Source organism: Danio rerio, chromosome 18 (assembly GCF_049306965.1).
Source record: "Danio rerio strain Tuebingen ecotype United States chromosome 18, GRCz12tu, whole genome shotgun sequence".
NCBI lineage: Eukaryota > Metazoa > Chordata > Actinopteri > Cypriniformes > Danionidae > Danio > Danio rerio.
This window is the reverse complement of record NC_133193.1, coordinates 7,305,001-7,320,180: the sequence shown is the minus strand read 5'-3', so window position 1 is coordinate 7,320,180 and position 15,180 is coordinate 7,305,001. Positions and strand designations below refer to the sequence as shown.

Sequence of the window (15,180 nt, the reverse complement as noted above, 5' to 3'; positions counted from 1 at the left end):
TTTCTGCCAACAAAATCAGTATGTTCCCTCTAACTAAAATTCTCATCAATAAAAACTTCCTAAAATTTTGTAGTTGCCACTTGAGTTACTGCAATATACTCAAAGGTAATTTTAGCTCAATCTGTAGGTTACGACTTTTACCACTACAAATAATCATTCATTCATTCATTCATTCATTCATTTTCCTTAGGCTCTTTATTTATCAGGGGTCAACACAGCAGAATGAACTGCCAAGTTATTTAGCATATGTTTTACACAGCAGATGCCCTTCCTGAAACCCAGTACTGGGAAACATCCATACACTCTCATTCACAATCATACACTAAGGCCAATTTAGTATATTCAATTCACCTATAGCGCATGTGTTTGGACAGTGGGGAAAACCGGAGCACCTGGAGGAAACCCAGGCCAACACGGGGAGAACATGCAAACTCTACACAGAAATGCCAACTGACCCAGCTAGGGCTCGAAGCAGCGACCTTCTTGCTGTGAGGTGACAGAGCTAACCACTGAGCCACCGTGTCACCCACTACAAATAACGAAACTTGATTTTTTAGTATTTAGAGATAATTTATTTATGTTAAACCAGTTTGCATATGCAATTATACTATCATTTGTGTTATTAATAAGCCAATTAAAATTTGGAAGAGAAAGAACTAAGGTTGTGTCATGGGCAAACATTACTTGAGAAGTGTATTCGAAACATTTGATAAATCATTTGTATAAATAAGAAATAGTAGTGGTCCAAGAATGGACCCCTGAGGAACCCCACAGAGTAGATTTGCTTTTATCAAAATAGCCACATTAATATCTTCACATTAATGTGCACAAACCTTAATGTATGAATATGATAACACTTTATTTTGATAGTCCATTTGAGTATTGGTAGACTGTCTGCTTAATATCTCTTGATTCTGCTCCTTCAACAGACATTTAACTGACTATAAGAAACTTTGCAAGTACATGTCAACTTACACTAACCCTAACCCCAACCTAACAGTCTACTTATAATCTAATGAGAATCAGTTGCAATGTAACTTAAATTCAACAAACGGACCATAAAAATAAAGTGTAACCATGAATTCTGTTTATACAATGAGGCTGACTGTAACATGATTTTTATATAGTAAGTTCATGTGTGTGAATAACTCTACATACAATAGTAAACAGTTAATCTGTGTGTGTTTACAATACCTGTTGATGCATCTCTTGCTGTATAATTATGAAGAACTCTTCGCGGCAGAGCTGAATCAGAGAGCACTGCACTAAGGGTCTGCAGAGAAAAAAAGAAATGCAGTATTAGTATAATAATATAAAGTATTTGGGTTTTTAATGACGTATAATCTCCACCAAACCAAACTCTACATTGCTTAGCCCGTGATCTGAATTATATAAATTTATTAATTTTCCTTCAGTTTAGTCTCTATTTAAGAGGTTACATAAGTTTATTATTTAATTTTTTTATATATAACATGTATATGAATATATAAAACGTATGTGTTCAAAATTATGCAAATGTTTAGATAATTTGTGTGCAGTATAATTTGCAAAGTGATATTTTCTATGTCTTGTAGAGCAGGGGTTCCCAACCTTTTTCACTTCGAAGCCCACCTTTTTCACCGAAAATTCTTTGAAGAACTGATTGTCTAGAAAATGCTTATTTTATAACTTTATTTATGAGCAAAATATTTATTTAGCTTTCTATAATTCCCTTATATTGTAAATAAAACATTGTGCATGTTTATATGTTAAAAAAATCTATTATATATATATTTTTTTTTTATATAATATAATATATATATATATATTTATTTATTTATTTATATATATATATATATATATATATATATATATATATATATATATATATATATATATATATATATATATATATATATATAAAATAAAATAATATGTATTTAAATTTTCTTAATTCTTTGTGGAGTTGTTGGCGTGGGTTTTCTCCAGGTGCTCTGGTTCCCCCCACAGTCCAAACACATGCGCTATAAGCTAAATTGGCTGTAGTGTATGTGTGTGTATGGGTGTTTCCCAGTACTGGATTGCACCTGTAAGGGCATCTGCTATGTAAAACATATGTTGGATAAGTTGGCGGTTCATTCTGCTGTGATGTGGACCCCTTTTAACTAAAGGGACTAAGCTGAAGGAAAATGAATAATTGAATGAATGAATATTAGTATATGTATAGTATAGAGACAACAATACCATGTCTAGCCACTAAGCCATGTTGGTGAACTTGACTTGGCGTTGCCTCACATGGTTTGGCCACTGTAGACGTTTGGGACAGGAGCTTTCAGTGGCTTTAGCATTTGTGTAAACGCCACAAAGACAGCTTTGTCAGCACTGAGTGTGTATCTCAGTATTTGTGAGTGCATGTGTGTGTGTGTGTGTGTGTGTGTGTGGTTACTCCAGTCTGTCCCTTGTCGCTTTCTCTTAGGTATACTCACCTCTTCACGGAAGAGATCCCGTTTCTGCCGCAGTGCATTAACCCTCCTTTTAAAAGTGGCACAAAGAGAGCAGTATTAAAAGTGCGGTGACTGTGAGACTAAAGGTTCAGAAACACTTAAGATGCCACGCAGACACAGTCGTGCTGATGGACAGCATGATTCTCACGGAACTGGTTTAATGGTTACACAGCAAAACATTAGACCAAACACTTAACATCTTATCAGCGGCTGCATATATAACTTGACACTGCCTCTCGACTCAAAATACCCTAGTAATAGCGGATGTTTTATAGGGTCCGGCAGTTTTTAAACGCATCACCAGAGCACCATCTCATTTTAACACTTTTAACCCTTTAACTGCCCCACCAAGAAATAAAATGTTGGATTGCATTTCTTGTTGCTAGTTATCACACTCAATGCATTTTTTAACACATCCCATCATTTCTAAAATATCAGCCTCTACCAAATGGTTGATATGTCAGTTTATGGTAAAAGTACCTGAACTAATATGTAAACACATATAAAAATCTGAAAATATGAGGTGTCAGACCAATTTATTTGAAAAATAATGAAAATAAAACATGTTTGAGTGCTAAATCGTCTTTAATTTTTGAAGGATGAAATGTTTCAGATGCTCATTGAACATGTTTTGTTTTACAATAAAAAAGACCCAAATCAAGTGTAGTAGTGCAACAGGATTATGTTTGTTTGATTATTTTGCAAGCCAAAAATCATGGGTGTGTTAACCCTTAACTTAAACCATTATTATTTAACAGTCATTACTTAAAATGACCAAATTATGGTCCACCATTTAGTAGAGCAGACAGTTAAAGGGTTAAAAACCTAATACCATTCTAAACAAACACCTAGCAAGCCATCATAGTGAGCGAAAAATATTGGAAAACACATACCTGGGGAATTTATTTTCTGAGTTTGACCCCTGGCAAATAAATCCTGTCAAAAGCAAAACTGCATCAGCAAAATGCATGCATGATTATGAAAGAGTCTAACCTATTTGTCATGAAGATGTTGTTTTATTATTATTTATATTACATAAAATTCAATTTGATCGCTTTAGTTTTATATTATAAGTACAGATGAGAATAAACGGTCTTTAATATTTACATAAATATATGTCACTCTGTCTGAATGAGGGTGAAACATTACTTCACCCATATTATTAAGTTATATTTTCATTAAAATCAATTGTAAACATTAAAACAGACTGATTCATTGAATTAATACCCTTCCTATGCATTTTATTTGATTTGTTTACTATTATAGATTTATATCATTATTATTATTGATATTTTTATTATATATTATTATAAGTTTTATAAGGCTTGATATACAGTGCTCATCATAAGTACAGCCCTTACAAAACTCTCTTTTAAATTATTTTTTAATAGGAAGCTATATAATATTATATTTGTGCATATACATTAGATTAGTCAGTACTGGAGCCAAATCTGAAGCTCATCTAACGAAATAACTTACGATAACCGTCCAAAAACTAGTACACCCAAATTTAAGTTACAGAAAAATATTAAATACAAATTTTACAAAAAGGAAAAATAAAGAGAAGCAAAAAAAAATGCAGTTGAAATGTTGTAGGTTGTAAATTATTTTGCAATATTTTGCTTGAATTTAATTGTATTATGTTTCAATTTCTAAATCTGTTCTGTGCCTGAAACATTATTTTAATAAATAAATCTGTTTAATTAATCTGTTTTGTTTCAATGCACCAAAATACATTGCCTTTATTCACAGCAAAATTAATAAAAATATTCATTTTCAAAATACGGTGTACTCAATTATGCTGAGAACTGTATATTTACACATAATTCACATTATTTACATATAAATTGAAGCAACTTTCCCATCAAAACAGCAATAAATCTTAAGCTAAAAACCTTAATTTATTTTTAAAAGTATTGAGTGTTTATACCAATTTTTGTTGAATGTCTTGTGGCTAAAACAATATTACTAATATTTTTTATAAAAGCAGGAATACAAAAATGTCATTTTAGAAAACGTTTTAGTTTAAAAGTAATGTTATAATTTAATAAAAGAGTTTTTAACCTTTAACCTTTACCTTTAAGAGATCAAATATACATTTAAGAAAATCTGAAGCATATATTAAAGTGACACTTACCTTGGAGCACAAATAGCCTGAAAAGGAAGAGTCCACAGACTGAAAACAGTTTAATGTCCCGCTGTTCGTTCATCTCAGAGCGGCGTCCTTCACTATCAAATGACGAGTTTCATTGTATCGATGGAAATTCTCTGTCAGAGGAAGTTTTACAGGATTAATCAAGGATGTAATGTATGAGGTACGTATAACGAACTAATGTGCGTTTTCCCAGAGAGGTGAAGGATAAACGTCCATCTTCTGTTCAGTCAGAGGAGGATGATGATGCACCTGCGCGCACCTGCGGCATCATGAGGACGGAGCGCACCTGCGCGCAGGCAAAAGCGCGCAAACACGACCTGATGAATGAAATGACACACTCTAGTCTACAGAGTAAGTGAAGCACATTAACAAAAACTGGACCATTGTAGATATTTCACAGTCCAGTAAATTAAATAAGAGCCTATTGATATGTTGGTCGTTTTTTCTTGTATCTCTTCCGAAACTAAACCGTCACATGTTTGAAAAACCAACCGTGGTATTGTGTTGGAATACGGAAGTGCGCTTGTTTTTGCGATTGTTTTTTAGGATTGTTGATAGATACGGTTGCGGCAGGTGCTGTCAACGAGAATTATTTATATTATTTATTAGATTTCCCATTAACTCTATTTTATTAACGTCTACCCCCTGCTGAAAAATGGTTGGCTGGTTTTAGCTGGTGGACCAGCCTGGTTTTAGAGGGGTTTTGACAACTTCCAGGCTGGTTTACGGCCATTTCCAGCCTGGTCTTAGCTGGTCAGGCTGGAAAGTGGCCAGCTAAAACCATTTAAAACCAGCTTGATCATCCTGGTTTAAGCTGGACATAGCTGGTTTTGGCTGGGCTCCCAGCTAGGCTGGTCAAGCTAATTTTAGCTGGTCATCTCCCAGCCTGTCCAGCTAAAAACCAGGCTAGAAATGACTGGAAACCAGCCTGGAAGTGGCCAAAACCCTACTAAAACCAGGCTGGTCGACCAGCAACCATCCTTGGCTGGTTTAAGCTGGATTTTTTAGCAGGGCCCATAGCCCAACCCCAAACCCAACAGTCATAGTTACGTAAAACAGTAGTAACCTAGGGTTATTTATTAAAACCTAATAAATTGTATTTTATTTACATCTAACCCTAAACCCAACCGCCACAATACTGTAAAATGATTAATTATTGTTATAAAGTGACACAAAATGATACTATATTAATCTTCGTATCTGCAGCTGGATCTTCTAGACTTTACGTCCCAATTCAGTTATGGCAAAAATTAATAATTAATGAAACGGTCAAACGTTCATGACTATACAGACAAAGTAGAATAATTCATTCATTCATTCATGTTCTTTTCGGCTTAGTCCCTTTATTAATCTGGGGTCACCACAGCAGAATGAACCGCCAACCTTTCCAGTATTTTTTTATGCAGCGGATCCCCTTCCAGCTGCAGCCCATCACTGGGAAACATTTATACACACTCATTCACACTTATACTCTATGGACAATTTAGCAAACCCAATTCACCTGTATTGAATCTTTGGACTGTGGGGGAAACCGGACGTTAGATTGACATTGTACTCTAACGCCATGGAGACGTTGCATTTTGTTTGGAAATGAAAATAGATTTGATGTCTGAACTCAACGTCAGACCAACATCAATGTCCAACGTTCAACCTAAAACCAACCAAATATCAATGTCTAACGTTACAGCTTGACTTTGTGTACTACAATGACATCTATCAGAAGTTGGATTTTGGTTGCCATACCTGATGAATAAATGCAACGCAATCTACCGGCAATTCATAACTTTTTGATTTAGTGGCTAATTCGTATGAATTTGTACGATCTAATTCAAACTATTTAGTGCGATATATTTTCGTACGACAGAACTCTGAATTCGGAGGAGTTAGCCACTAAACTGACAAAACGTAAAATACTTACGTGTCCTCGTGAGTTCAGGCTGACAAATGTCAGTATTTGACGTCAATATGACGTTAGTTTAAGATGTTGGCTCGACGTAGGATTTTGGTCACTTTCTAGCAACCTAACATCAACGTCATTATTGGACATTAAAATAATGTACTTAGATGCTGGCTAGACATTGAATTGTGGTCACCTGACATCTCAACCTAAATCCAGCCTAATATTAATGTCTTATGACGTTGTTTGCCTGCTGGGACTATGCACTACAGAATGTTACGTTTACAAACACATGCACGAATTACATGTAATCCCATTAGCTTTTAACAGCGTAATACTCACTACTCTTGAGTACTTTTGAAATGTCTACTTTTACTCATACTTTGAGTAATATTTACAACACTTTTACTCTACTTGCTCTACATTTTTAGGCAAGTAATGGTACTTTTACTTGAGCATGATTTTTCAGTACCCTTTCCCCTCCTGGACATGGCCCATATGTGTGGACTTTTGGAAATTAATATTTATGCAGTATCTAGGCTAACAGGTGATTAAATACGCTTCTATTGATGTATAATTTGTTAGAGTTAGACAATAGCTATATGAAAATCTGAAATTCGGGTTAAAACAAAATCTAAGTTTGTTTTACAAAGTTGCTCAAATTAAGTTTGCAATGCACATCCTACTACTACACACACACACACACACACACACACACACACACACCTATATATATATATATATATATATATATATATATATATATATATATATATATATATATATATATATATATATATATAGAGAGAGAGAGAGAGAGGGAGGGAGGGATGGATGGATGGATGGATGGATGGATGGATGGATGGATGGATGGATGGATGGATGGATGGATGGATGGATGGATGGATGGATGGATGGATGGATGGATGGATGGATGGATGGATGGATGGATGGATGGATGGATGGATGGATAGATAGATAGATAGATAGATAGATAGATAGATAGATAGATAGATAGATAGATAGATAGATAGATAGATAGATAGATAGATAGATAGATAGATAGATAGATAGATAGATAGATAGATAGATAGATAGATAGAACATAAAGTGACAAGTGACAACATTAAAATAATGTTTTCTCAAATTGACTGGCCATCTCAGCAAAATAATTATTGGATGTATGCCCATTTAGGCTTGTATGAAAAATATAGTCGACTATTTGTGAAAGTAGTACAAACTTTTAATAAGAATTTTTATTTTTAAGTATAACACTGATAATGAACGGTTACATTCTTTTGACAATCACAGCTTGTGTGCTTACTTTTTTAACTTGTGAAATTAACACATTTGTGAAAGTGACAACATTTATAGCACTATTGTAATTTGTTGCTACCTAAATTACCAACAATTATACATGTTAACAAATATCAGTAAATTAACAGTTATGAAAAACAATCTAAGCTAGCGATTTACTCTGCTGAGTGAAGCCTGCAGCTACTGCTCTTTTGAGTCACTTTTTGAAAATTGACAAATTGGTTGCTAGTTGCTTTAAAAAAATTAAAAAAAAAGTTGCTAGGGTAGTATGAAAAGTTGCTAAATCTAGCTGCAGAGCACTGCTTTAGCGCGCAACAGTACATTCCCACAATGACATCATCAAGGCGCGACTGTGTCCAATAATATACGCGTACGAAGAATAATGGCGATGTGCACAGTTTTACGATGTGTTTCTGTTAGTTTGACCTCTTCTCTGCCTCGTCTTTCAAACATAAATGCTCATGCTCCGGCTAGACTGTTGGCCAGGACATGCTACAGAAGATCTCTGAGCACAAACACTCCGTTCTGCGCAGGTATTTACACTTGTGAATGTTTACAGGCGCCACGAGTCAAAGTTTACGCTCACGTTCATTTTGACAAGTGATATTAAGTGTCTATAAATGCTAGATACACTGGAGTTTATATGGCTGTATGTTTATGTAGTATAACTTTAATTTGAAACTTTTTTATGTTATTCTTCAGCACTGAAGTTCACAGACAAACACGAGTGGGTTCGCGTGGACGGTGGTGTGGCGACTGTGGGGATCAGTAATTTTGCTCAGGTTAGGAGAATTATTCATGCTTAATTGTTATAGAAATGGCTTTATAGGTTGTATTGTCATGTGTTTATGTTGTATTGTTTCCAGGAGGCACTGGGAGATGTGGTCTACTGTGGGCTTCCTGAAATCGGCGCAAAGTTATCACAGACAGGTAAAACTGTAACGTTACTGTCTTTTTTGAGGTAAAGTTGGTTTTATATTCGCACATTTTTTCATTTTTTAACAGTGACAACTTGTGCCAAGCTTCCTATATTGTACTTTTAACATTCAGTCTGAAATGGCATGTAAATATGACTTAAATATGACAAGATTGGCACTATTTCATGGACCGTGAACAACTTTAAGTCGTTTGGCTTCTAATATGAGTTCACCATTTACAATTAGCAAAATTACTTTTCTGAAATTGTATTATTGAGAAGAAAGTCTTAATGTGTTAATCTAAAACCAACTTTACCTCAAACTGCTTTTATGTAAGCATATGAAAGACATTTAAGCTGGCTCAGAGAAAGATAGGAATCAACTGTGTTCAGTTCATTACCTTTTTGTCATGGGTAGGGCCAGACGGAATCTGCGAACGTTTTTTGCTATTTCTGATTTTTATTTTGGTAAAAATCTGCGGATTTCTGCAGAATTATTTTGGAGTATCATAACTAAAACCTTAATAATACATACAATTTAAAAATAATATATTTTTACCTTTTATTTAATGTTTAAAATGCAAATCCAATTAGATTCACTTTATTTGGTAAATAAAGCAAGTTTGTCATATAATATATCTAGTAAAAGACAGAAAATATTAATGTACACACTGCATTGCACATAAATCAGATGAACATTTTCACATTAGTCAATAATATTACTGAAATTAATAAAAAAAACTGAATAAATATAGATTTACACACATTTACTCAAGTAAATAAGCAGAATTAATGATTGTCTTAAAATCTGCGGAATTCTGCAAGCGCAGATTCCAGGTGGGCCTAGTCATGGGGATAAAGTCTTGAAGGGATATAGCTGCATCATTTTTGTGACACTCACAACACAACGTTAATTACTGTTTTTACATTACTGTGATGGTAGGCGTCAATGAATTTTGGTTTAATGTGTAATTTAATAAATAATATGAATAATAATCTATATAATTACTGTTTTTACATTATTGTGAGGGTTGGGTGGGCTTTAATAAAATACAACCCAATATATAATTAAATAAATAATAATCAACATAATTACTGCTTTAAATTACCGTGAGGGTTTGGGTAGGGGTACACGTTAATAAAATGCAAATAATGGGCAATGTAATAAATAAATATTTTTCTTAACTTGCAGCTGCACACCGTCTAGCCACAATATGAATTATATTATTTGAAGCCTAATCTTTCTTTTGTGGTCACAACAGTGCTTAATTTGTAAGTTGCGAGGTCCCGCAATTGATCAGGGTAACAGATCTGGCATGTTACCAGAGAAGGGAGAGGTGTCGCAGACGAAAGTGAAAAGTAAAAAGAGCGGTAAATCGGAAAGTAAAGAGCGATAAATCAATAAAATGAGGTGCAGGATCCGGCTTGTTCCTTCACAAATTAAGCCCTGGGTTATAATTATGGCCAGTGGCTGAGGAAAAAGCAAACATGACCACCGTTTGCTGCTACTGAGACAGAAAATTACACACTTATTTAAAAGCATACTTGTTTAAAAGCTACCTTACATCGTTTATTTTTGTTTTTTAGATATTAGAACATTAAAAAACTTTTATAAATAACGTCTTTGCAGGCTGCAAGTTAGCTTATTTTATTTTGTGAGTGTTGCTCAGTGTCTTTTTATTTAAAGATTTCTCAAAATATATGTATATAATATGTACTAACTATGATGCACAAAGTGTTTGGTTCGGGTTTCATGCCAAATCACATTTTTAAAATGTATAATTTAACTGGCAGACTGCAAAGGAGTGAAAAAAATGCTCAGCTCAAACTGTTTTACCCTGTTTACATCTGTACTTTGCATTTCCTATTGATAGGATTGAGCCAAATGCCATATCAGGTGTAAACAGATTGCAGTAAATTGATTTTATATTTGCACATTTGGACTTTCTCCTTAATTTCAGAAGAGTATTATTTGCAAATTCTAAATAGGGAAATCCAATGAGAAAGACAATGACTATCAAAGTACAACATTGTGTCATTTAATTAGTGCTAATGTTGTTTTGAAGTCATTTGTATGCGATTTCAGAGCGAATATTCTATGTAGCATGGCAAACAAGAACGCATTTAGCTTATCACAAGTTGTCACTGTTCAAAAATGTACGAATCTGCTAATGTAAAACCAGCTTTACCTCAATTGGGCTTTGGATATCCTTTTTCAGCTGTGATTTCAGGGCAGTGTAGTTATTTCTTGTAGTGGATTCAACAAATACTATGATGGTTACTATTTTGTTTGAGTATAAACCAATATGTTTTCTGTAGATGAGTTTGGTGCTCTGGAGAGTGTTAAAGCAGCGAGTGAGTTGTACTCACCTCTGACTGGAGAGGTGACAGATGTCAATGATGCCCTGGCTGACAACCCTGGACTGGTCAACAAGTCTTGCTATAATGATGGTGAGGCATTCCTCTAAATTTCTCACTCCGACAAGCCTGAAATCCTTTAAAAGGGATAGTTCATACAATTATGAGAAATGTAATTTACTTGTCCACCAAAATAGATTGCAAACCAGTTTTTTTAACACAAAAGAAGATATTTTAAATAATGTTTCAAGACGGTAACCATTGACTAAGATTTACTAGATGACTAAGGTTTCCAATATTGTTCAAAATATCTTCTTTTGAGTCCAACCATAAAAACTAATAACAATTTGAAGGCACTTGAGGTTTAGTACATTCCAATTTTTGGGTGAACTATCCTTTAGGTTAAAAATTATGAGCAGATTCAAGTTATAATTCTCTTAAAACGTAAGCTGCATGATACTAGGAAAAAATACATTGTGATTTTTAGTTTTTATGCAATATATATTGCAATAAGAATGCAATTTCACCAGATGATTTAATAGCTCTATTTTAAAAGAACTTATTTGTGTGTATCTGCATAGAATATAATAAACAAATTACAAGCATAGGTGAATACAACAGAGCAAAGTAAATAAATAAAAAAAAACAACACACTATTTTCTAGAGAGTCCAAAAGTAGTCAGACACATGAATTGAATAATCAAATGTAAAATAAATGTATAGTCTACATTGTGTAAATGCTTATATACAATTAATCTGAGCTATTAAAGTTAGAATTTCTGGTGCTTAAATTCACTGAGTGAAAACTTTTACTCTTAACGCTGTGTCCTAACTACACAATCCATGACACACCAAAACAACAGCATAAACAACGACAACGATGACCTCAGGTACTGATTATGTGCATTATTCAGTGTTAAATGCAACCAATATGAGTTTGAACACCATATTATGTGACATGTATTGCCATATTACTTGAAAAATGTATGTACCCTACCATTTTGTCAGGACTGCAGTGGCTGGTATTTAAATGTTTCACGCAGCGTTTGGTTGCTTGTCTGTGGAATTTTACAGCATATATTTAGGGGACACTGTTTAAGGTTAAACTAGAACCGTAATGTCTGGCCAACTGTAATCCCAATTAGACAGGTCCTGCAATGTAACTTTAGAAGGTTTGCACATTGCAATATAGATGCTGAAACGATATATTGTGTGGCCTTGCTCAAATAAGGGCTGCACAATATATCCCTTTAACATGGATGTCACAATGTGCAAATCTGGTCACATCACAAGATCTGCAATGTTGAGTCTGAATTATAGTTGGCCAGGAGTTACAAAACACATGTGGTTTGTAGAGTCAGTTTATATTTAACCATACAAAAGTGAATCATTTGATTTTTTTTTTTTACTTAAAATTTGTGTCTTGTTTGTAGTCCAAATATCTACATTTCAAAGCAAAAACAAGATTAATTTACTTACCCCGTTGGCAAATAATTTTGCTTGTTTTATAGAAAAGCTTTTAATTTTGATTTCTCTCTGAAGGTGAAAATAAAACAATATTTTTAATTGAACTCGATCAAAGCAATGTAGGGTTACGGTTGGGCGATGTCTAATGTGAAACATCGTAATGGACGATGACATTGTCATCATAGGCGAAGGTGAATTAATTATTTATGAATTAATTAATTTATAACAAATTAATTATTTGTAGTCTACTTTTTAACTACCTGTACTGCATGGTCTTTTTTTTACCCATAAACAAATAATAAATAAATAAAGATATAAGTTACACACAAATTAGCACCTGTCAATCACTTTTTTCCGCGGGACTGTGTCGTTATAATGGCGTCCACAAACTTGCACGGTAAAAAAGGTGCACAACCAACAGTATCTGAGGTTTTCACTAAACTTACTAAGTACTCAAAGTGAAAGATTTAAGCAGTAGACTGACGCTGTGACATGTTACCTGATAGATTCAAAAGACACGAGTTGTTAAGAGACTAGATTAATTAAATATCATGTTTAACAACTATAGTGAGACGCGGTACATCCTTGATAAACTGTCCGACATGCACTGCTTTCTGGAGCTTAGATGAGCGCACGACAGGGTGTGTTTGCGTGTGAGTGAGTGAGTGTGTTGTCACATGATGTGCGTTTTCAACGGACGCAGGGCTGGATGTGAATCATTTTCGTTCTATAATTCTATTTTAAAACTAAGACGAATTAGTGTAATCGGGCCTAAGTGTGTATTTTTCGCGAGCAGGTTTGCGACGGGCTCGTGGCGGAGGATCGGCGATGCCGGCTCAGCATCATGTTGTCTATCAGCCATCGGCAATGGACGATGACATCGTCTATCGGCCCAACCCTAGTAGGGTTGTCACGATACTGGAATTTTAAAAACATCCATTTCCCACTAACATCCGAGCACGTTCAGCGCTGTTTAAGAACTTGCTGGAGCGTTTCAAAGTCACGCCAATCAGCCAGTTTGTCTTTAAACTGACATACGAGCGATCCGCTAATGAATCCCGGCTTTAAAATGCTCTAGTGTTCCTGTATCTGTGGTTACACTCAGTAAATAGTGGTCAGTTTAGTGATCTGATGACCTACAAGGCCAATCACAGTCATTTTTTTGTTGAGTGCGTAAACACAATGGCAAATCAGTGCTCCAATGTTCGCAGGAAATGGACGTTTTTAAAATTTCAGTACCGATTGGTATCCAATTCTAGTATCATGACAACCGTAAAGCGAAGTAAGAAAAGCATTTTTTGTTTTGGGATTTTTCAATTTTTGTACCCGATTACTGTCAGACTCCCCAGAAAGCCATCAAATAGTGCCATTTAAACCATCTAGTGCAACTGTATTCATATCACAATATTTATTACAGAAAAACAAAATATCGAAATACCCAATTTTCCCAATATCGTGCAGCCCTAGCTAAAATCTGAAAAAAAAAAAATTGTCAGTGTTTATTTTTGTTCACAGGCTGGCTTATGAAGATGACCGTATCCATTCCTGAGGAACTGGATGGACTGATGGATGAAGCTGCGTATGAGAGATACATCAAATCTATAGAGGACTAGAGCGTGTGACGCATTCGGGAGAGGATTTAAAAACCAATCACTTAAGGAATGTTTATTTCTTCATCAAATACATTTTCGTTTGTAGCTGATTTAATTTAGATGTTCTTCTAAAATATAATTTCCCATCAACCCCACACACCCAGCCAACGCAGGGGACCACATTGGACACAACACTATGCACTTTGCTTGGGAAAACAGCAAGCAAACCTGGTTAAATCGAGCCAGTTACTGTAAGTTAATGTTTTATCAACAAATATTTGGAGATCAAGCACGTAACGGCTTCATCTCTTTTGTAGATGTTGCACTGTTCTTACGAAAGCTTGTTTTTGCTTGAAATACGCTGCAAATAAATGTGGAAGTAGAGTGTCCAGTTCGAGGACGGGTATGAAGTTATGTTGGTTTTGAAATGATTAACTTTAACACTATTAAACAAATACAGAAAACTATCTGCTGCTTTAAATTGTTTTATTCATTTAGAAATGTCTAATGTACAAAATATACACCCCAATGTATGTAAATAGATTAATATGCAAGACCAGTCATAAATGGCCCAAAGTGTACCAAGAAAATACCCCTTTAATTCCTGTTCTCAGCTGACAGGAGTGGCACCCGGTGTGGTCTTCTGCTGCTGTAACCCATCGGCTTCAAGGTTGGTCGTGTTATGTGTTCAGAGATGCTCTTCTGCAGACCTCGCTTGTAACGAGTGGTTATTTGAGTTACTGTTGCCTTCAATCAGCTGGAACCACTCTGGCCATTCTCCTCTGACTTAAAGGCATTTGAACTGCAGCAGATCGTCTTGACCATGTCTACATGCCTAAATGCTTTAGTATTCAGGTAGATATTGCACTTTGCATTTTTGGCCTGGCATATGTAATCCAGCATTTTCAAAAATCTAGAATGGTTTACTTTTGGGAACTAGAGTTAACTCATTTAGGCAGTCAACTGAGAGATTAAAAAAAATAGAACAAAGTCAA

General features: G+C 34.8%; 2 protein-coding genes across 4 annotated transcripts in view; one reads left to right on the top strand and one right to left on the bottom strand.

Annotated features, from left to right (window-relative positions):
- Positions 1 to 5,088, bottom strand: part of otogl (otogelin-like) — a 110,973-nt gene extending 105,885 nt beyond the window's left edge. The window contains exons 1-4 of one of the 2 annotated variants that reach the window (XM_073930220.1): positions 4,621 to 5,088; positions 3,377 to 3,419; positions 2,466 to 2,511; positions 1,195 to 1,273 (exon numbers count right to left, since the gene is read on the bottom strand). In XM_073930220.1, coding sequence (XP_073786321.1) covers positions 1,195 to 1,273; positions 2,466 to 2,511; positions 3,377 to 3,419; positions 4,621 to 4,693 — 241 coding nt within the window. In that variant the 5' untranslated portion in view covers positions 4,694 to 5,088. The remainder of the gene's footprint in view (positions 1 to 1,194; positions 1,274 to 2,465; positions 2,512 to 3,376; positions 3,420 to 4,620) is intronic. The other variant, XM_068214992.2, reaches the window with a different exon arrangement.
- On the top strand, positions 4,635 to 14,652 carry gcsha (glycine cleavage system protein H (aminomethyl carrier), a). Of its 2 annotated transcripts, XM_073929074.1 has the most exons (6): positions 4,635 to 4,798; positions 4,866 to 4,989; positions 8,555 to 8,634; positions 8,719 to 8,782; positions 11,088 to 11,219; positions 14,109 to 14,652. In XM_073929074.1, exons 1-6 carry the CDS (start codon positions 4,790 to 4,792, stop codon positions 14,204 to 14,206), a joined length of 507 nt encoding a protein of 168 aa, XP_073785175.1. In that variant the 5' UTR covers positions 4,635 to 4,789; the 3' UTR covers positions 14,207 to 14,652.
- The last annotated feature ends 528 nt before the right edge of the window (positions 14,653 to 15,180 follow it).

Bases quoted from the DNA above. Each gene is read 5' to 3' on its own strand.
- gcsha (XM_073929074.1), top strand. The intron at 8,635-8,718 runs GTTAGGAGAATT...TATTGTTTCCAG, and splicing joins GGATCAGTAATTTTGCTCAG to GAGGCACTGGGAGATGTGGT. The intron at 8,783-11,087 runs GTAAAACTGTAA...TGTTTTCTGTAG, and splicing joins CGCAAAGTTATCACAGACAG to ATGAGTTTGGTGCTCTGGAG.